The 22,267-nt window shown below is 35.0% G+C and overlaps 1 protein-coding gene across 1 annotated transcript; it reads left to right on the forward strand.

Annotated features, from left to right (window-relative positions):
- The first annotated feature begins 11,130 nt into the window (after window positions 1–11,130).
- On the forward strand, window positions 11,131–19,610 carry LOC126775015 (A disintegrin and metalloproteinase with thrombospondin motifs adt-2-like). Its single transcript, XM_050496729.1, has 5 exons — window positions 11,131–11,255; window positions 16,803–17,211; window positions 17,948–18,053; window positions 18,546–18,683; window positions 19,247–19,610. Exons 1-5 carry the CDS (start codon window positions 11,196–11,198, stop codon window positions 19,320–19,322), a joined length of 789 nt encoding a protein of 262 aa, XP_050352686.1. The 5' UTR covers window positions 11,131–11,195; the 3' UTR covers window positions 19,323–19,610.
- Window positions 19,611–22,267: the final 2,657 nt, after the last annotated feature.

Genomic DNA, 22,267 nt, shown 5'->3' on the forward strand with positions numbered 1-22,267 from the left:
GTTTTCCTTCACCGTAAAGCACGAGATGAATTATAATCACAAATTAAGCACATGAAAATTCAGTGGTGCTTGCCCGGGTTTGAACCCACGATCATCGGTTAAGATTCACGCGTTCTTACCACAGGGCCATCTCGGCTTTTTCTCGGAACTATAATGTTATATCAATTGTGTCTGTAGTGACACTGACTCACTCACCCCTCAAACCGGAACACAACAATACTAAGTATTGTAGTGTAGATGTAGAATATGTGATAAGTGGAACAAAGCCCTACCATCAAATAAAAATATAATATATAGAATAATAAATATAATATATAGACACGACACATAGATTGCCGAGATGGCCTAGTGGTTCGAACGCGTGAATCTTAATAATATAAATAAATGATCGTGGGTTCAAACCCGGGCAAGCAACACTGAATTTTCATGTGCTTAATTTGTGTTTATAATTCATCTCGTGCTTGACGGTGAAGGAAAACATCGTGAGGAAACCTTCATGTGTCTAATTTCATTGAAATCCTGCCACATGTGTATTCTACCAACCCGCATTGGAGCAGCGTGGTGGAATAAGCTCCAAACCTTCTCCTCAAAAGGGAGAGGAGGCCTTAGCCCAGCAGTGGGACATTAACAGGCTGTTACTTACTTACTTACTTATGGTATGTTAGATCATATAAGGGTTTCAACTTATTCATTATACGGAACCCTAAATATAGTTACATCACCAAAGTTACAGAGTTTAGAGGTTCGTAACAAAAGCACTATTCCATACTTTAACGGCTTAAGGTTCTATTGCAAGAGAGGAAACACTCGACGTTGTGACCTTTTAACATTATAGAGATATAGAGATGATGCAAGTTTTAATCAGTGTGCAATCCAAAAAGCATAAAGTACCTACTATGTCAGATTTCAAACACGAACATTCTAGAACGTTCCTTTTTTAAATTTTAATTCATAATACTTGGTGGTAGGACGTAAGTCCGTCTTGGAAGATACCAGCCAGTTATCATATATTCTACCACCAAACAGCAATGTTTAGTATAATGTTCTGGTTCGGAGGGTGAGTACTACAGGCACAAGGGACATAACATCTTACTTCTCAAAGTTGGTGGCGCAATGGCGATGCAAGGATTGGTTAATATTTCTTAGTACGACAAAGTCTATGGGTGGTGGCACACAATCAAATAATCTGCTTGTCAGTTTGCTTACATAATTTTTTTTTTTTATGGATTAGGAAGGCGGACGAGCATATGGGCCACCTGATGGTAAGTGGTCACCAACGCTCTTAGACATTGGCATTGTAAGAAATGTCAACCATCGCTTATAGCCAATGCGCCACCAACCTTGGGAACTAAGATTTTATGTCCCTTGTGCCTGTAATTACACTGGCTCACTCACCCTTCAAACCGGAACACAACAATATCAAGTACTGCTGTTTTATAATACATAAATAATATTAAAAATATAAACATAACAAAAATATAGCTTACTCTAACGTGCATGTTATATAATATAAACAAATGTCAAGCAGAAAAAACGATGAGGGATTAATTAAGTACTTATAATCTTCTCTAATAGTACTTTTAATCTTCCTCTGCTCTCAAGTAGAAGGTTAGAACTTATTTCACCACGTTGGTAGAATTTCATCTAATGGGTTTCTGTAGATGTTTTCTTTCAACGCCGACATAAGACATATTATTTACACAAATAAAGCCCCTAAAAATACCGCACAACATTACTGGATTTAATGCCGGTTAAAATTCACATGTTCTAACTACAACGCTATGACTTTGAGTTTATTATAAAAATTCAACAAATAAAAAACATTATGAAAATTAAATTACTTAGTCTCCGCTGAAGGGAAATTATCAATCAATCAATCAATCAACAGCCAATCGTTGCCCACTGCTGAACATAGGCCTCTCCCAAGGTGCGCCAAAGCTCCCTGTCCTCCGCCTTCCGCATCCAGTTGGTGCCCGCCACCTTCTTAAGGTCGTCGGTCCACCTGGCTGGAGGGCGCCCTACGCTGCGCTTGCCGATTCGTGGTCTCCACACTAGGAGTCGTCTGCTCCAACGGCCATCGGTCCTACGACATACGTGACCAGCCCACTGCCACTTCAGCCTGCTAATTTTGCAAGCTATGTCGGTGACTCCGGTTCTTTTCCGGATAATCTCATTTCTGATCTTATCCTTCAAAGATACTCCGAGCATAGCTCGCTCCATAGCACTCTGAGTGACTTTGAATTTGTGGACTAGTCCCGCAGTTAGTGTCCACGTTTCGGCACCGTATGTCATGGCAGGTAAGACGCATTGGTTGAAGACTTTCGTCTTCAAACATTGCGGTATAGACGACTTGAGGACTTGACGATGGGAAATTAAACATAACAAAAAAAACAGTTAACAATAACACATGATGCAAGCATAGAAATCTCCAACTATTTCAGCGAAAACTCAACATAACATCAGTTCAATAGAAAAAATCCAAGCTAAGTGGCCCGTTATGAGGAGACCTAGTTAAAAAAATGGTACAAGCTAAATTGATGATAATAATGATAAATCACGCATACACAGTTAAACGATAGCTATTATACTCGTTGTAAGAAACAATTACAAGCCGCGGCCTAATTGTCGAAAACACTCACAACCATTATATTATTCATTCTGACAATTAAATTGAGTTGACTTCAAAATATAAAAAATCTTTAAAGTAGGGCTTTGTACAAGTCTGTCTGGGTACCCACAACCCTACCCTCGACCCTGGATTCGATGAAAGTGCCTGTAGGTCCAATACTGGCAAAGCCTGAGAGAGGTATTGGCATCATACATTTTTTAAGCTTCTCCTCTTTGACTTGACTGCCTCGTTGGTCTAGTGACTTTATGTAAGGCCACAGACCCGGAGGTCCTGGGTTCGATTCCCAGATTGGACCAATAAAAAGTTATTGGGTTGTTCTGTCAGAAAATTCTCAGTAGCAGCCCGGAGTCTGGAAGTTAGAAGTGTGTACACTCCCGTGCCTCGGAGAGCACGTAAAGCCGTTAGTCCTGCGCCTAAACTCTTTCCGTTCGTGTCGGATTGCCGTCCCATCAGGTTATGAGAGTTAGGGAATAGAGGGTGCATCTGTGTTTGCGCACACACTTGTGCACTATAATATCTCCTGCGTAGTTGGCTAATCTCTCTTGAGATTGTCCGCCGTGGCCAAAATAGGTCTGGAGGACATTATTATTAAGCTTCTCCGTTATAAGAATGCAATGTATCGTTTATATGCGAGTCCGTAGTCCAACTTGCACTTGGCTGATTTTTTGACCATGACCACAACCTTTTTGGAGGGCTGGATCCGCACCTGGCAGCGTGGTGAACTGCAATTTCAAATCTCCAACCGAGATACTTTCACCTGCTGACTATCATAGACACCAAATAGGATTGTAATACTAAATTATCCCTGTTTGGTGACTCAGTGTAACAATTTTAACGCGAATGCAATTGCGACTGTAGTATTCGTTATGAATCTGATTGTATGACATCATGATTATTGAACCACAAGCACCTTGATCTCATGGTTACATCGTAATAGTTACCGATTCGCCTCGGCTACAATTAGAATCAGTTCATTGGACGCTTGTTAAACAAAACTGTAAAATTTAGATACCATAGATTATTAATTTACTATCAATAGAACTTAGGTACAGTTGGTAGAATTTGTAAATCTTAACCGCGGAAAAATTTAAATATAATTTTAATTTTTTTTTTTTTTTATAGAATAGGAAGGCGGACGAGCATATGGGCCACCTGATGGTAAGTGGTCACCAACGCTCTTAGACATTGGCATTGTAAGAAATGTCAACCATCGCTTACATATCCAATGCGCCACCAACCTTGGGAACTAAGATTTTATGTCCCTTGTGCCTGTAATTACACTGGCTCACTCACCCTTCAAACCGGAACACAACAATATCAAGTATTGCTGTTTTGCGGTAGAATATCTGATGAGTGGGTGGTACCTACCCAGACGAGCTTGCACAAAGCCCTACCACCAGTAAGTATTTGGTCCTAGTGTAACTTCTTGATAGTAAAATTTCAACGTCCAATCACAATGTTATACAGGCTACCCATCGATGTCAAAATCCCAAGTTCGAGTCCAATTAAGCACAGTAACAGCCTGTTAATGTCCCACTGCTGGGCTAAGGCCTCTTCTTCCTTTTTTTGAGGAGAAGGTTTAGAGCTTATTCCACCACGCAGCTTCACTGCGGGTTAGCAGAATACACATGTGACATAATTTCAATGAAATTAGACACATGCAGGTTTACTCACGATGTTTTCCTTCACCGTCAAGCACGAGGTGAATTATAATCACAAATTAAGCACATGAAAAGTCAGTGATGCTTGCTCGGGTTTGAACCCTCGATCATCGGTTAAGATTCACGCTTTCTAACCACTAGGCCATCTCGGCTTATAGTCCAATTAAGGATGCTTTTAATTACTACTAGCAAAAAACTTACACTTACTCTTCTAAAATAATAACTGAAACACAAGTTCGATGATTCATCTAACAGCCACTAAGTGCCCTACTGACTATATAAATGGTTAGTAATACAATACAATTATATGAAAAAACCCTTAAAATGAAACAATATTAAGGCTATTATATATTTAAAGTGTTCACTACAAGGCTGTATTAATACGTTATCAAAAAAAATTGGTTAAAGAAATGAAACACATTAGCCTCTCAGAGACCAAGTTGTATAGGTAGAAATGATAAAAACTTTGCTTTTATTAAATCTTTGGTTGAAATTCCATCAATCTGTAGTATATTTGCTTTGCAAAAATGTAGAGCTACATTTTTCGCATAGCGATAATTTTATTTATATGAGAGGTTATTTATGTACCGTTAAACACATGGATATTTTAAAACACAGGCATTCCATTAATACTATGAGAACATCGTAAGTCGTCAGTTTGTTTGCTATCAATATATAAGCTTTAGTGTTATCACTTAAAATTGGAAATTAGCTGAAAAAAATGTTCAAAACATGCAATTTTTATGTTTTACTTAAATTTTCATTTTATGGTTGAATTTCAGTTGGGCGAAAACTAGTTAATATTATTAAACCATTAATTATACCTACAGGTCCTGCACTGGTCGAAATCGATTTTAAAAATAAGATATAACATTAAAAAATTGCCACATATTTTAGACGACGCGTTTTTGCTTCAAATTTTTAATGTGTATTTTGTTCTTTTTATTTTAATTTTGTATTTTATAAAAATGTATGTACATAATTTAAAAATAAAGTAGTGATTATTACATTCAAAATTTATTTATGCATATATTTTTGATTTATAGTTAGCGAAACCTGAAGTCCAAATATGTTGGACAACGGACTGTATACTATTCTTTTCGATAGTATATAGATTACTATTTCTCTCCCGCGTGTATGGTGGGCATGTGTTATATATATAACAAAATATTGTTATGTATAAAACCTTCTTCGGGGTCGATGTCTTACGGGGTTCAAGCATGGTACATAGCAAATTTTAAATCAGTCCAGTGGTTTAGCCGTTAAAGCGTAACAGACATACAGTATATAAAACAATTGTTTATAATATTATTTATGGATTATTTCAATCGTAATACAATATTGTTAAATCGGAGCGGCGACCTCTTATCATTTTGCAACTCAATCGTTTTCTAATGAAACTGTTTTATCAATTACAAGAATTGAATGAAAACATCGGATGGATGTAAATAATATAATCAAACTAGCTTCCCGTCCCGGCTTCGCACGCGTAAATACAACCTAAAGAGTTTCTATTGAAGGACAAACATAAAAGAAAATCTTGTATTATTTTTTATAAAAAGACTGGTTGATGGTAAGTGGTCACGACCACCGCAGACATCGGCGCTGTATGAACCAATCCTTACATCGCGAATGCACAACCAACCTTGAGAACTAAGATATTGTGGATTTTGTGTTTGTATGAACTGGCTCGCTCATCCTTCAAACTGGAATACAACGATACTAAGTAATGCTCTTTGGCGGTAGAATAGATGATGAGTCAGCCATAAGGGCTTGCATAAAACCACCAAGTATTTTTTGGACCAAAAACCTTCACGGGCATACACAGAACGACTCACCAATATTATTATCTCAATCAAATGAAAGGCTTAGCAACGAATAGGGGACGAACATACAAAGATTAATTTCTATTTATTAAGGAGAAGAAGAGAATATAATAAGTACAAGTATATACGCGTATGTATGTACATACACGAATACAGCTTACGTAAGTTGCGTACAATACTGCAAAAATATACCTATGTATACAACGCTGTAAAAATGATGATTGGTGATTTAAATGATTAATAATAATAATATCCTGGGACATTATTCACACACGGCCATCTGATCCCAAACTAAGCAGAGCTTTTACTATGGAAACTAGACAACTGATATACTACATATACTACTTTTCCTTTTGTAAATACATACTTATATAGATAATTCCACCCAGGACAAACAGACATGTTCATGCGCACAAATGTCTGTCCTGGGTGGGAATCGAACCCACAACCTTCGGCGTGAAAGTCAAGTATCTACCAACCACGCCAACCGGCCCGTCAAATAATTAGTGAATTAAATATTTACTAAATAAATAACCACTCATACTGTTCATGTGTAAAAGAGATAGAAACCTATTGCAAGCCTTTTTCCATCAAAAATTATAGCAAGTCATTGCCATCAAACATCAAGCTTCGGATACCTTATAACAGACCGCAATATAATAAAATGTATTAAAGTTTCATAATAATTTGTTTCGCATTAGCAACGCTATTGCTTTGTTTCAAGTAGTCGAATTTAATAATCGCTAATCTTAGTCTGGTAGCCGGGTTGGAGTCGCATTGCTGCGGTATGCGAGTGACAAGGGGAATAGCGGTTATCGGCGACTTTGCGCTTGCCTTGACATGCTCGCAAAAATATCTACCAGGGCAGCAGAAATACAAAGATATCTTCGTGAGCGCAAACTGCAATGTAAATTCAACCTTAACATATTTTTATTTAAGTTTAGATTCCTCGTATCATATTTGTGAAAAACGACAAATTAGGTTACAAATGTTAGTCCTTACTCATATAAAGATAGGGTGCATATTTATACGGGCAAACACTTTCAAATGTTCTAGTCTAGAAGCTGTACTTGCAGCGCTTTATGCTCTCCTAATTTTATTTGATATTTTACATTGCAAGTCTTGTATTTTTTAGTTATGTGAAACACAAACACGTTTAGGAACGACGTTTCTAGGACATGAGTTGGTAAGGAAGGTGATGGAATTTCACCAAAATAGGGGGCAACATATTTATCCTTTCAATATTAAAAGACTTTTTATATTAATTCTTTATAAAATGTCAAAACTATCCTTAGCACTAGAGAGTAACATTACTCGTGACTGAAGTAATTTGTAGTTCTAATTCCACACTACAATTGGACCAACGCCGCATGGGAACCTACCCCCATTATATATATATATATATAATTCATACGAAATGCGTCAATAAATATTTCAAATGACGTAAAGGGTAACAATTGAGAAAATTATCCTACCGCTAATTAGTTTTAAAAACTACAAGAAAAAACGGTAATTAATAAAAATACCTCTGATATATGTATGTACTGCTGCTTCACTCTCGGGTACTGCGAGTTGGTGTACATAAATTTTGCATAATTTCATCCGACAAGTGCAAGTTATGTCATAATGTTCTCTTTTCCGCCCAACGATATTAATTATAACAAACTAAAATAAGCCTATGCCCTTTTCCTTCTCAAGTTCGCTTCATACCAAATTTCATCAAAATCGGTTCAGTGATTTAGTCATAAAAGCGTAACAGACAAAAGACGAATATAAAATAACAGCGACGTGCAGTGCGCATTATTGGCGACGTAAAAGTCACAAACACCCTTGAACCTTTACATTATAGCAGCACTGAGCGCTTTCTATCGACTGTATTACGGCGAGTGCTCTGAGGAATTATTCTCTCTAATTCCTGCTTCCCCCTTCCTTCTTAAGTCCACGCGAGCTGGCTCTCGATGTCACTGCCTAACTGTGACATCAATTCCATCGCGAACAAAGAAATTTGGCAACTCCTTTCTTTGTCGCACTTCCAAAAAATGGAATTCCTTACCAGCTCACGTGTTCCCCTCCTCTTACAAACCGGGTTCCTTCAAACGAGGCGTAAAGAGGCATCTTGCGGGCCGGCAAGGCGAAGGCGGCTAGTGCAGAACGTTTTTCCCGCCTGTACTGGCCGTCGTCGCGTTTGAACTCTACTACCACTTACCATCAGGTGGAGTAGAGTCATTTGTCCTCCCGGCGAATATATATAAAAAAAAGACAAATAGTTAGATAGATAAACAGAAAACACTTAAGCTTTCTATTCACTGGACCATCCCAGCACTAGTTCATAGACGTTGATAAGAAATGCGTCACTAAATTTCATGACGTAAAGAACAAATAAGGAAATCGTCATACCGCGTTCCAGATTTGAAAATTACAAGGAAAACTGTTATTATTTTCAATCATGGTAAAATCACGTAAAATCACTAGAAGCAATAATAAACAGTGAATAACCTTTTGACGCATGACATAATATGAAGCAATTTCTGATGACGTATTACCTCGTGATCGAAGACTTCAAATCCTAATTACCTTAAGGTCGTAATTACCGCAATTCTGTAGTAACTGCATTACTCTCTAACAGCATGCTAAATACATTGATGTTGAAAATAGATAACCCATTTGTTAAACATTGGGAGCAAATTCATGTCAACTCGTTGTTTTTGACCCCTTATGTAAATGAATAAAAAAAAGAAGATGTAAAATTTATCTGTATGTGATGAATAATCAAATAAATGGATGACACCAAAGTGATAAAATTAAGTCAATAGTCAATTGTGAGTTATCAAAATATTTATCAGCTGTATTCAGCAAACCCGCACTTGAGCAGCGTTGTGGAATAAGCTCCAAACCTTCTCCTCAAAAAAGAGAAAGGAGGCCTTTAGCCCAGCAGTGGGACATTCACAGGCTGTTACGGCAATAGGCAATTGTGAGTTATCAAAATATTTATCAGGTAACAAATGCTTGAATAAATCATTTACAAAAAATACACAATTACAGTTCGAGGATTTTTGAGAAAAAATGTAATACCGCAATTCTTAATAAATTTACTTAATTATGTTATAATAAAATAACATTGGCTTATTGTAGCTGTCACCACTGATGTCGGTTTAATTAGACGAAATATGTGAACATTATCAACATCCGTATTACCAGACGTACTAGGTTTTTTAGATTTCGTATCAACCTAAAATGTCCAATGCTAAGGATTGATAATAATTCGGGAGTATTAGTTCAACGATTATGTTTCACAAAACAAAAATTGAGTAATAATAAAATTTCAATAATATACGTAACAGTAAATAACCACAAGTCGTTTGTCAATATTTCACGGGTGAGTAATGAAGTGAGTTCTTACAAAATAGCACTGCTGATAAGTATCACCTATATACATGGCCACCTGATGGTAAGTGGTCACCACAACCTATATAAATTGGCACCTTAAGAAATATTAATCATTCCCTAAATCACCAGAGCGTGACCTACTTTGGAAACTATTTGTTATATGCCTGTAGTTACACTGGCTCACTCTTCATCCGGAACACAACAATACTATTGCTGTTTGGTGATGTCTTGTTATGAGTGGGTAATACCTACTCAGGAGGAATTGCACAAAGCCCTACCACCAAGTAGAGTAATTTTTGCAGTTGAATAAATAATGAGAACTAACTCAACAGAATATATTAGAAAATTGCAGTTCACACTTTACAGTATGACCCAATAGTTTTAAAGATAGGACAAAATATTTGATTTGATAAGAATTTATCTTTTTAAATCCATTTTTTTCCTCATAAGAAGGTTCAAGGTCACTCAAAGGGCAATGGAGAGGGCTATGCTCTGAGTTTCTCTGCGAGATCGAATCAGAAATGACGAAATCCGCAGGCGAACCAAAGTAACCGACATAGCCCGAAGAATTGCTAAATTGAAGTGGCAGTGGGCGGGGCACATTGCTCGCAGAACCGACGGCCGCTGGGGCAGAAAGGTTCTTGAGTGGCGACCATGAATCGCCATCGATCGGTCAACGTAGAAATCCTTGGGAGAGGCCTTTGTCCAGCAGTGGACGTCTTTCGGCTGATATGATGATGATGATGAAACCCATTTTATTCTCAAAGTTTATTATTTCTTCAATATAATAGAATGGATACATTGAAGCGCGTAACTACAGAATACCTATAAACTATAATTGCTTATAGCTCTCAATTTATCCTATTACAGTTTATGAATCTGTGGTCTAATTTAAACTGTATGGAAAAACCAGATCGGTATGCAATTTCAGGGTTCATTTATATTCAATTTGTGTTTAAAGCTTAGAAGCGTTATTTGTGTTTTAAAAACTGGATTTCGCTCAAATATCAATTTATGAATAACTAATTTCAGCCCATGGCTTCGCTTGCGTGTCAGAGGTGTTGGTTGTGTTTTAGATATAATAAATAGCCAATATCTATCCTTGGAGTTTAAGCTTACTTTGATCTAAATTTCATCAAATTTGGTTCAACCGTTTATCCGTTAACAAAGAGACTGTTTGTCTCTTCACACACAGTTGCTTTCGCATTTATAATATCAGTTTAGAAATGTATTTTTTTATTAAGTAACGTTTACGCGCGCTGTTTCCAAATCGCTTTAATTTTTCGCTATTCGTTTGTCCAACAAACAGCGATGCATTGCCATTTCTCCTTAATTGATTCGTTTTATTTTCGTAACATCTTTCTTGTCACCTATTCTACATTGATGAAAGTCAGATATCTTCGCTAAGTGTCAGAATCTAAAAGAATATGGAAATCATTTACGTATGATTTCATATACAGTCTTAATTACAAAACAAGAAAAAAAATAAACAAAAAAAGAATTAAATTTTATTTGTAGATTATGAATAATCACACGCTATAAATATTACACTATTGAATTTTGCGGTTTTTCTGCACGTTTCGACATTATGTAAACGGGACTTCCAAGATAAATAATGCGTTGAGCACGCATAAGTTCAGACGTTGCTTAGTTTCATTTAAGCTCTGTGATAGTACGTATGTGTGTGTGACCATGAAACTGTGCTTGATATTGATTTTATTGACCATTATTCGTTTTGGAAATGGAAGCCAGGTAGGTGTTTTTTTTTTGTAATAATAATATAAAATATTTTCTATTAACAAAAGCTTAATATATTTTAACTGGTTTTCGTGAATAACAATTTAAAAATGTTCTATAATATTATTTTAATAAACACTTTTTAATTATGAACGAATACATTAATGCTTTTTTATTTTGAAAAAAGAATACTCAAAAGTCTTTGTATCTTTTTTTTATTATCTATTTTTAAATTAATGAGTACAGAAGAAATGTAGACGCAAAATATTTATTACACAGACGATTTAAATGAATTTAAAAAGAATAAGACTAGAAAGCGTGCAATGGCGGTAAACTGTTAATATGTCTTTCGTATAAAATATTTATACAAACTCATTTTTATACGACAATTTAATAATAGATTTTAAAAATCGAATTAAATTATACTATTTTTAACTAATCATTTGCAAATTCAAATTGCAAACATAATAAACAAAATTCGATATTCGAACGTTAAATTGCTATTTCTAACCGTTATTTCCTTTAATATTAGGCCGCGTTCATGATAAATTTATTAAGTTTGACGTATAAGCATTTGCTTGAGTAAAATTAATTTATCGTAGTTTAAGCACCGTTTAAGGAGCTAACCAACTAGGGTCTAGGCGATCATATTAAGCAAGATAGGTGCTAATCAGGCTAGAACTAAAATAATATATAGATTATATTATATTTGTTGTATTACAGACAAATTATTTATTTAACAGTTGATGCCCTTTAACTTGTACGATGTAGAAGCTACGACGTGGGCTTTATTAAAAAGCAGAATTACTTGACCAAATTAAAACAGAATAGGATTAAGCATAATTTAATGTTCTAGAGTTTGCATTTTATTTGGTTATATATTAAAGAACTATAAAGACGATAACATACAGAAAAAATCTCTTTCTCTCTCTCTTCTTTCTTATTTAACCCGTCTTAGATATTACCCAACGCCACGTTATTACCTTGGTAGGTTTCAGCTCTAAACCCCTTATGAAAAGAGGAGGCCTTTCTCGTGTAGCGGGACATGATTTGTTCAAATCAAACTAAATCAATGCTTAATTTTGTTCAGATGAACTCAGCTTTAGTAGTAAAATAATGACATTTCGAAGTAAAATGACGTAAACGGTGAGGTAATGCTCAATACACATTTGTGTCACGATAAAATAAAAACAATTATTACTATTTTACAAGGTTATATTTTTCAAGAAAATATATAGCGGTGTTTTTATAAATGTATTGAATAGGCAAAGAAATAGCATTAAAAGAAATAACAACCGTTTTGGGCTATCATAGACGATGTTTTTCGATACAGTGTCAACAAATTACAAGCATTTTAGGTTTAAGTACACGAGACCAATTTTTTACAAAATACGCAATAAAATATTAGTATTTCTTGCTCAGATTTGAAGAATGTCTTCAATTGAAATTCACTAATCCACTAGCCCATATCGACTTAGTAATAATTTTTATAGGTTGTTCTGAATAAAACATAAAATAAATCTTATCATCATTTGGCCTGCTTACTCGTCTACCTTTCAAAAATAAAATAAAAATAACAGAATTGTAAATTAAATAATATGTCATATTATTAGTGGATATTATGTTTAATTTCAATTTTATATTATTACAAAATCAAAACACTAAATTGTGCTTGATTATGAAACAAAATAATACATTTTAAAACTTAATATGCTAAAACTCTCAACGTCCCTACGTTCATATTCCTCTTAAATTACTAAGATATATTTTATTCATGATCTTGACAACTCAATATTGACGATGATTATTTAAATCCACTTTCCCAACATATTAATAGATAACCCCAACTTTACTGTATATTATTTGCAAAGTGATTAATTGAAAAATGTCATTTTTATACTTGATCAAACAAAGCAAATTTGGGGTTACATGGACCCTCAATACATTTAACATTTCATTTAGTTTAAATCATTTTGCGCCAAATACACTTACAAAAAATAACAATACAATACAATTTTTTTGTACTATTATATAGTAACGTATTGTTATATTCAACCCATATAGTGCCAGGTGCTTTTATAAAAACGAATCTTTGCTTTACGAACAATTAAAGTTTATTCTTATTTTTAAATTTTAGGTTATTTTTGTAATCAGAACACGATAAACTTCCGGTTCTTACAATCCGTTAAGTTTTATTTATAGGCATATCCTTTTACACGCGTATGTCATATTTAAACGAAATCATCGGCTTATTTAAGATAAGGAAAGATTTTTAATATATATTTTATATATTACGAATTTATACTTAAAGCTTAACTTTTCATCATACTAATAATAATCATTAAATGTAATTAAATATCGCGGTGTAATATTTGAAAATTTTGCGTGAAAAATTGAAAAATTAATCTTAGGGGACGCTACCATAGAAACTGTAGTATTTGCTATAATACGAAAAACGAGCAGTGAGGTATCAGGTAGAGGGACAATGCCTCCAATAGTATTCGCCGAGAAAGGCCGAACATTTGCATTAGGAAAAACGGAAGTCAAAAACAGCTTTATTAAATACTCGTTTTAATCAACCAATTCAATTCAAATCTACCTCATATTTATCCTCTAAGTGAAGAAGCGTGGTGCAAAAATCTCTAAAGATCAGCTCACCGAGATATTACGTTTATAAATACACAAAAATTCTTATGACTAAGAAGGAGCTCTGCTGTATCATATTGAACTTATAGTAATATTTTACGTCGTTCATTTTCCAAGTTCAAACCAAACCCGGGCAAGCACCACTGAATTTTCATGTGCTTGATTTGTGTTTATAATTTATCTCGTGCTTGACGGTAAAGGAAAACATCGTGAGGAAACCTGCATGTGTCTAATTTCACTAAAATATCTGCCACGTGTATTCCACCAACTCGCATTGGAGCAGCATGGTGAAATAAGCTTCAAGCCTTCTCCTCAAAAAAGGAGAGGAGGCCTTAGCCCAGCAGTGGGACATTAAACATATATTGAATTAATAACTAAGAAAACAGTAAGTAAATTAAAAGAGCGATAAGAGGGTATCGTACGGTGTCTTGGACAGCGGCGACGCTCCTGGCGGGCGATCCGCCCTGAGAACTCCAGGCGGAGCTGCTCGCAGAGGGCTACCACTTCCGGGCCGAGGCGCGAGAGCGCGGCGACCGTCCAGGGTCAGCGGATGTCGGGTGGATCAGGGCTCTAGCCCAGCAAGCCCTGATAGCCCGATGGGAGGAGGATCTGGGGTCCCCCACAGCGGGCCTGGCGAAGTGGAGGCGGTACGTTCCACTTGAGTCGCTGGGTCAAAAGAAAACGAGACACGCTCTCGTTTAGGTTGACGCAGGTACTTACCGGACACGGCTGCTTCGGTAAGTACCTGCACAAGATAGCACGGCGGGAAATGTCACCTTCCTGCCACGAGTGTGGTGCGCCAATCGACACAGCGCAACACACCCTGACGGAGTGTGCCGTGTGGGGGCCCCAGAGGCATTCCCTGGCAGTTGTCGGCAGAGACCTCTCCTTTCCGAGCATCATCAACGCGATGCTCGGAAGCGAATAGTGCTGGTCGGAAATGGTCTCCTTCTGTGAAAATGTGATGTCGAAGAAGGAGGCCGCGGAGCGGGAGCGGGAAGAGGACGCCGCTGCAAACCTGCTCCGCCGAAGAAGACCGGGGAGAAGAATGAGGCGCTATGCGCATCTTCTCCCTCGGCCACAATAGGCGTCGCCAGGACTAGGGGGGTTCTCAGTACCCTGGTAATCCCCCTAGAGAATGGAGGCCTGCATAGGCAGGCCACCCGTCAGAGCGTCGTGGTAGCATGCGCAAGCGATCCCGTGGCGCTGCTTGTTATGACGGAAAGGATACCGCTGGTTTTTTAGTGGGTATTCCGTTGTTCGGGGCGCACTCGGCGCCTCGGACATCGGCGAGCCCCACATACCCCCCACTGTTCCCGTGGGGGAAGCGCCTAATGCGTTTTTCCAGCGACAAAAAAAAAGTAAGTAAATTAAAACTATTAAAACTATTGGCAAGCAACACAAATATATTTATATCTTGACAATAACAGTTATATTTGCAGTGGGACATTCATAGGCTGTTACTGACTGAATATTACAAGTAATATAAAAATACGGTAATTCTTTATTCGAAGGAAACTCTTACAAACTTATTACAAAAAGGTCAATTTAAATATGAACAAAATTATCATAAACGTGTACATCCCGGTGGTCTTGTTATATCTAAATATGTCTGAACAGACGGGCGAGGGTGCAATCGTAAAATTCTAGGGAGCAATCAATTTATTTTTAGACAGCAGATGCGTCTACAAGTGGAGTTAACTTGAACAGGCGGTTAATTGGTACAGTCCAATAATTTTATTATTAATCTGTGGCGCTATTCTGTGTTAACAAAATCGAAACGATATGGAAGTAAATTATGAAATTATACCATTGGAGTATTTTTTTTTTTACATATAAAATTGGAACAGCAATGCCATTTACAGTAAGTAGATATTAATAAATTATAAATGAAAAGAATAAAAAAAGGAAAAAGATAATTAATATAAAACAACATAAATAAACATTATTACATTATCAAAAATAATATTGTGATTATTTCAACTTATATGTAAAATTGTATATTTTTGATTGAATAATGTGACGATTTCAAAATATTTTAATGAGCTTAAATGAATTAATGATCTTGTACTAAAACCAACATAAGATATGCATTTTATAATCGGCAAGTATAAAGTTATCTCCAGAATTTTATCACTTGATACAAACACCAATCCCAGGAAAGATAAATTGACTCTTCAGTGTCGCATACATTGTATTCAGTTTATATTTACATATATACGTGTATACGTTTACAAACAATGATTGATTGTCGCTGATTCTATTAAACTCATTTATGCTAATCATATTATATTTATAGAAATTCTGTGACGTAATTGTAACTATTCATACAATATTATAATTCCGAAGGCAGTCTCAAGCTTCAAGATTATAAATAGACCAGACAGCATTTTTTTGTAAATTTTAAACAGTTCTAATATCTGTAGGGTTACTCCAAACGAATGAATCGCAAAAAAACAATAAACCACCATGAATACCAACTAAATATATAGTCGAGCATTCTTAATTATAGTTAGGCACTTAACCTTTTAACCAGAGCTATATATTTCTTTAATATATAAGGAATCCACATTTTTGAGAGGTTCATTCTTAAATCTTTATAACTAGTATAGGCAGATAAATATGCAAATAAAAAATATATTTGCAATCCAATGGATAATATCTAGGACAAAGGTTTTCTTTGGGTTCATCTGAGTCCACGTGACAGTAGTAAAACTTACGTCAGAAGCGTTGCTTCCAAGTTTTACTCTATAGGTACACTGATGTAGTTTATGCATTGGATAAAATATTATCGCAATCATTCATCTTGCAAGATTACGATTCGAAAGTGACTCTAAAATTGTATTGTGTTGTATAAAGAAACTTTTAGAATTTTCATTAATTTTAATAACTTTATTTTTAATTCCATTCTTACAGATAAAAACAACGCAGCCATATAAATATTTAACGAAACCGACCAACGATATAACAATAAAGATAATGGTACATATAGACAAAGAATTGACGAGGAAACTAATCCAGAAGTACGGATTGAAGACGAGAAAGAAATTGAAAAATCTGACACATGGTATATTAGAAAACGCAAGGAAACTATTCATGCATCCAAGTTTGAACCAAACGATTAACTTTAAGTTATTAGACACAAGATTTCTAAGAAACAGTAAAGTGATAGCGATGGATGAAAACGCGCCAAAGTATCTCAGTAGTTACTGCGACTGGCAGAGTAAAAAGAAGATGAGTGAAAGGTCATTGTACTATTCAGTACTGTTGACAGGATTAGACTTATTCCACGTCAACGATGGCAAACTAATTCGGAGTAACTCAGGTAAGAATATCTGACGATGGTGTCCTCCTGACCGTTTTCAGCGACGTTGGACAGTCTTAAGATATTAGTCAATGGCGCATATTACAGTGCCCAAGTGTTTGCGCAAACGCAGATGCACTCTCTATTCCCTAAGTCTTAATGTCTAATCCGGAACGACAATCGGCATGACGCGGCACGGGAGTACTTTCATCTTAAAAAGTTCTGACTTTTCAATAGCGAATTTTTGACATTAAAACATAATATAGTTCAATTAAACCGACCTAGAATTTGTACCTTGAGATCTGAGGCCTTCTATTATATAGACTAACGAGGCAGTTTATCTGCCATATTTTTTTAATTTATTTATATACTTTGTTTACGGATGTAAATTTTTTTCCAATTTTTTGAAGTTATATGTATGTGAAGTAACTGGATATTATTGATTACTGTAACTTGGTACCATTCATAATTTAATAACCTGTCATAAAAACATTGTACTGCTTTGAAGAATATGTGACTAAGTATAATTATAGTAATGATGGCTCATAACATCTTATATTAATTATAGATTGGAATCGCCATCGGGTAGTCATATACAAGATATTCACTTCTGCTTTATATCATTTTTTACTATACATGACTGTTGTCCTCTTTTGGCACAGATAAAGCCTGCACACAATGTTTAAGAAGATAAACTTGTAACATTGTATCAGCAAGTTCACGATTTCCTGCTGCACATAACATAGTCTATTTACAGGTCGTGGCTACACGAGAGGAATGTGCAGCGTCAGAAAAAGCTGTGCTCTCATTGAATGGGATCCGAGAACTATTAGTTTTTTATTAGCACACGAAATTGGTCACAGGTAGGAAATATATTTGTTTTTCTATTAAACTTTAAGCTCGACAAGCATGTGTAGCTATACAATATCAACAAGTGGTATTGTATCAATAATGATTTTATTAAAACATATTCTGATATCCTGTCCTTAAAACCTGGTCGGGCCTGGTAAAAAATAGTCAACGGGTCCCAATATGCGGTGAAGAAAAAAACGTGAAAAAACCAGCATTTATCAGATAAAATCACTTGTTTTTCCACTAGCCCGCACTGGACAGCGAGGTGGAAAAAGATTCAAAGAATCTTACTCAGCTCACGTCTTTACTCAGCCGTAGGATAATTACAAGCTGTTATTAAACTGTATTTATCTAGGCATACTAATAACATACTTTTTTTTGTAAAGCTTAAGTAAAAAAAAGTAATAAGCCAATATACATAAAACTTATACCAAAAGACGCAGAGCGTAAGAAGGATTTAGTATAGAATATTATAGGAATGAATAAGTATATTTTTCTTCCAGCCTAGGCATGAGACATGATGGGCCACCATATAATCAATGTAGTGATCAGAAAAACATCATGGCAATAAAATACGACGAATCACACCATCCAAAGAGCTGGTCTCCTTGCAGTTGGTTTTCGTTGAGACAGTTTTTAAAGTAAGTAGTTTTATTTATATGAAATTAAAGTATAATTTATCTTTTTATTAAATAATGTTTTTCGCAATTTACATTTTGGATGTTAACATTACACGTTTATATAAACCGGATGTCGGCCATATGCGCTAAATTGCCGAAATACTGAAACCTAATTTCGTTTTAGCGTGTATTGTATAAACTATCCTCGTCGGGAACGATCAGTTAGCAATGACCTAATTCACTACTATTAACTAAATTAACTTAAATGTATGTTATATTGTTATAATTGCATAAGTACATAGCGATGACCCAGTGGCTACGCGTGAATCTTAATCGAAGATTGTGGGTTCAAACACGGGTAAGCACCGATAAGTTTTCATATGAAGGAAATCATCGTGACACACAGAATTCGGATAGTCATTATCTTTAAGGCTGTTGCTTTACATTGTAATCTTTAAGTCTATAATACACGAGTAGGTAAAAATACATTAAACGATCAATATGCTGTATTGATAGCCTTACAAATATATTTAGCAACTATTGTTCATATGTCGAAAAATGAAATTGCAATTATTTTTCCACAGGACCAGTAAAGCGTGGTGCGTCAGAACTGAACATGATAGAAGAAATACATTAAAACATTATGTATCAAGGAACTAATATTTGTGATAAAGAGAGCATTTATTTATAGAACTATCTAGTCAGATTATACCGCAACAGCCTGTGAATGTCCCACTGCTGGGCTAAAGGCCTCCTCTCCTCTTTTTGAGGAGAAGGTTTGGAGCTTATTCCACCACGCTGCTCCAATGCGGGTTGGTGGAGTCAGATTATAAAATGTTAGCAATTAAAGTTACTGACTTAAACTGACATTAACAGATAATTGTGGATTACCCGCTAAAAACAAATAAGTAAGTTGTTACTGGGCTGGTAATACTTTGATAAAATTCAAGATTATAATCGTAGATGAATGTTAAAATAACTTCATGATTCTATCCTCTTTTTAACATAAAAGCTAAGCTCAAAGTTTAGATATAATATAATAATAAAAAATTATTCATAATAGAGAGATTGATAAAAGTAATTATTACTACAAATAGGTTTAAACAATTTAATTTCTAATCCAGTGTGTGAAGTACTGTACTTTCTAGGTTTTTGTATGTTAAAAAATTATTCTTTATGTAAGTACTAAGAATAAGTAAGTTGAAATGTTATTATTTATTGTAAATAATCCCATGAATACTTTCTTTTTCTAGTGAATTAATATAATTATGTAAGCATAAAAACGCCTCTGAAATAATAAAGCTACAAATACTTTTATTATGTATTTACATTTGTATGTACAAAAATGTATTGAAGATTTTAACAGTTTTCTGCTTGCGTGTATTTAATCCAATATTAAGTTGTTCATAAAGTACTTCTAAGCAATGTTTTTCTAAGAAATATAATGCATTGTTATTAAGTACATAGGATATGGCGATAAATGAATTGGCATCTTATGTAAATATGTATATCATATTAATATTTTTCCAGATATCTGAAAAATAATTCGTCAATCAAATATAAGAAACTCTATTGTGCTAGCTACTTCTATGTAACTGAAATAAGCATTTACATAATAACTATAAGTACAAAAAATAAACGCATTAATAAATTATTAAACTTATATTCGTCTATTTAAAAGATAAGACCAATTAAAGAAGCTTGACATACATCAATGAATATGATTTTATTTATAATTTTTATAAAATAGCAATTACTTGCACAAAAGTATAACTTGCTATATTAATTTAATCAGGCGCTATTTAAGTTACACGAGTCAAATTCAGGCAAGCTCAACTGAGTTATCTGCTTTTTTATTTGTATTTGAGCTCCGTGATAAAGGAAAACATTGTGGTGAAAAACCTCCATATGATAGGCGAAATTTTGCTACATGCGTATGCGTTTTATAATAAAATCTTATAATTATAATATTATTAAATGAGCATTTCTTGTATATATATATATATGTTTATAAATTTATTTCGTGTATCTCGTTAACGGTTCCCTTTGGCTCAAATTTAATATTTACATAACATTTTGTTTTATTAGCTTATCTGAATCAGTGAATCGGGAATCTAGGAGTCATCATGGTCGCGGTCCTTCGCGTAGTCTACAATTGTATCATATTGCCGTCCATTGCGCACTGTGTTTGCATATCTGCGGTCGGCAGTGAGACAACGGAAGCGCTTGGCACTATCTACCTTTTCTCGAGGCGTAGTTTTGTCACTATAGTAGAACTCTACCCAAGTAGAGTGCCAGTCTGGGTCGGAATTCATCCAAAAATATTTTTCTATAAATATGTAGGTATATTATATGTTTTAAAATGCGTGTATACGTATTGATGACATGTAGGAATTATAATTATTATTTTTACAACATAAAACCCGACATAAGCAATTGGCTACCTACAGATACATTCGTTGATTGGATATTAATAGAACGGCGGCGATCATAGATAATAAATTTTGGGGAAAAATATATTTTGTAAATCAGTATTAATAGATACCGATGTATACTAAAGTTATTATATATTCCAAAATATCTAGAAGAAACTAGTTGCCATACTTAAATAAAGACTTACCGACGCATAGTATATAAAAGTCTAGTATACATGTGTGGCCTAGTGGTTAGAACACGTGAATCTTGTTCTAAAACTGTGGGTTCAAATTCTGGTAAGTTTTTCAGCCAATGATTTTTCTTGTGTCTTTCGAGTATATAATTCATCTCGTGCTCGACGGTGAAGAAAAGCATTGTGTAAAAACCTGTTCATGTTAATTGAATATCTGACATATGTACGTGACCACCACCCAGCATTGGACCACCGTGGATGATTAAGCTCGTAACCTTCGCACAAAGAGAATATGCCTTAGTCGATCAACATTTCCAGTCTACTGCATGCTCTTTTAATAGGAATTTATTTAAAAAAAAACTCTTGGTACAATAAATTTAGAATAAATAATACATTAAAAAAAATTCATTAAATGTTCTACTAGTAATAGGCTATCATATCATCACTATATATTAAACAACAAAGTCCCCCTCACCGCGTTTGTCTGTTTGAACGCGATAAACTCAAAAACGACCGAATGGATTCTGATCTGATAAAATCACGTTGACTGCGACCTTACTGACGTGTGCCGCGTACACCAATAGAGTTATGTATATGTATTTCGATATAAAGGTTTTATATAGACCCTTATTTAACGAGCCGGTTGGCGTGGTTGGTGGATACGTGCCTTTCACGCCGAAGGTTGTGGGTTCGATTCCCAGGGCAGATATTTGTGTGCATGAACATGTCTGTTTGTCCTGAGTCTGGGTGTAATTACCTATACGTGTATTTTTTTTTTTGTTTTAGAACTTTATTCTCATTACGACAACGTCATTTACATGAGAACTTATATCTAACTTATAAATATAACAATTCGTTCGGATCAGCAAAACAGATGAGATAACAGTTTCAATTAATTATTTTAACATAGAATCGTTACACAGAATATGGTTATAAAGTCGAGATTTAAACATAGAAATATTTGTTAGAGTTTTTACTTGTTTAGGTAAATTGTTAT

Source organism: Nymphalis io, chromosome 17 (assembly GCF_905147045.1).
Source record: "Nymphalis io chromosome 17, ilAglIoxx1.1, whole genome shotgun sequence".
Taxonomy (NCBI): Eukaryota; Metazoa; Arthropoda; class Insecta; order Lepidoptera; family Nymphalidae; genus Nymphalis; species Nymphalis io.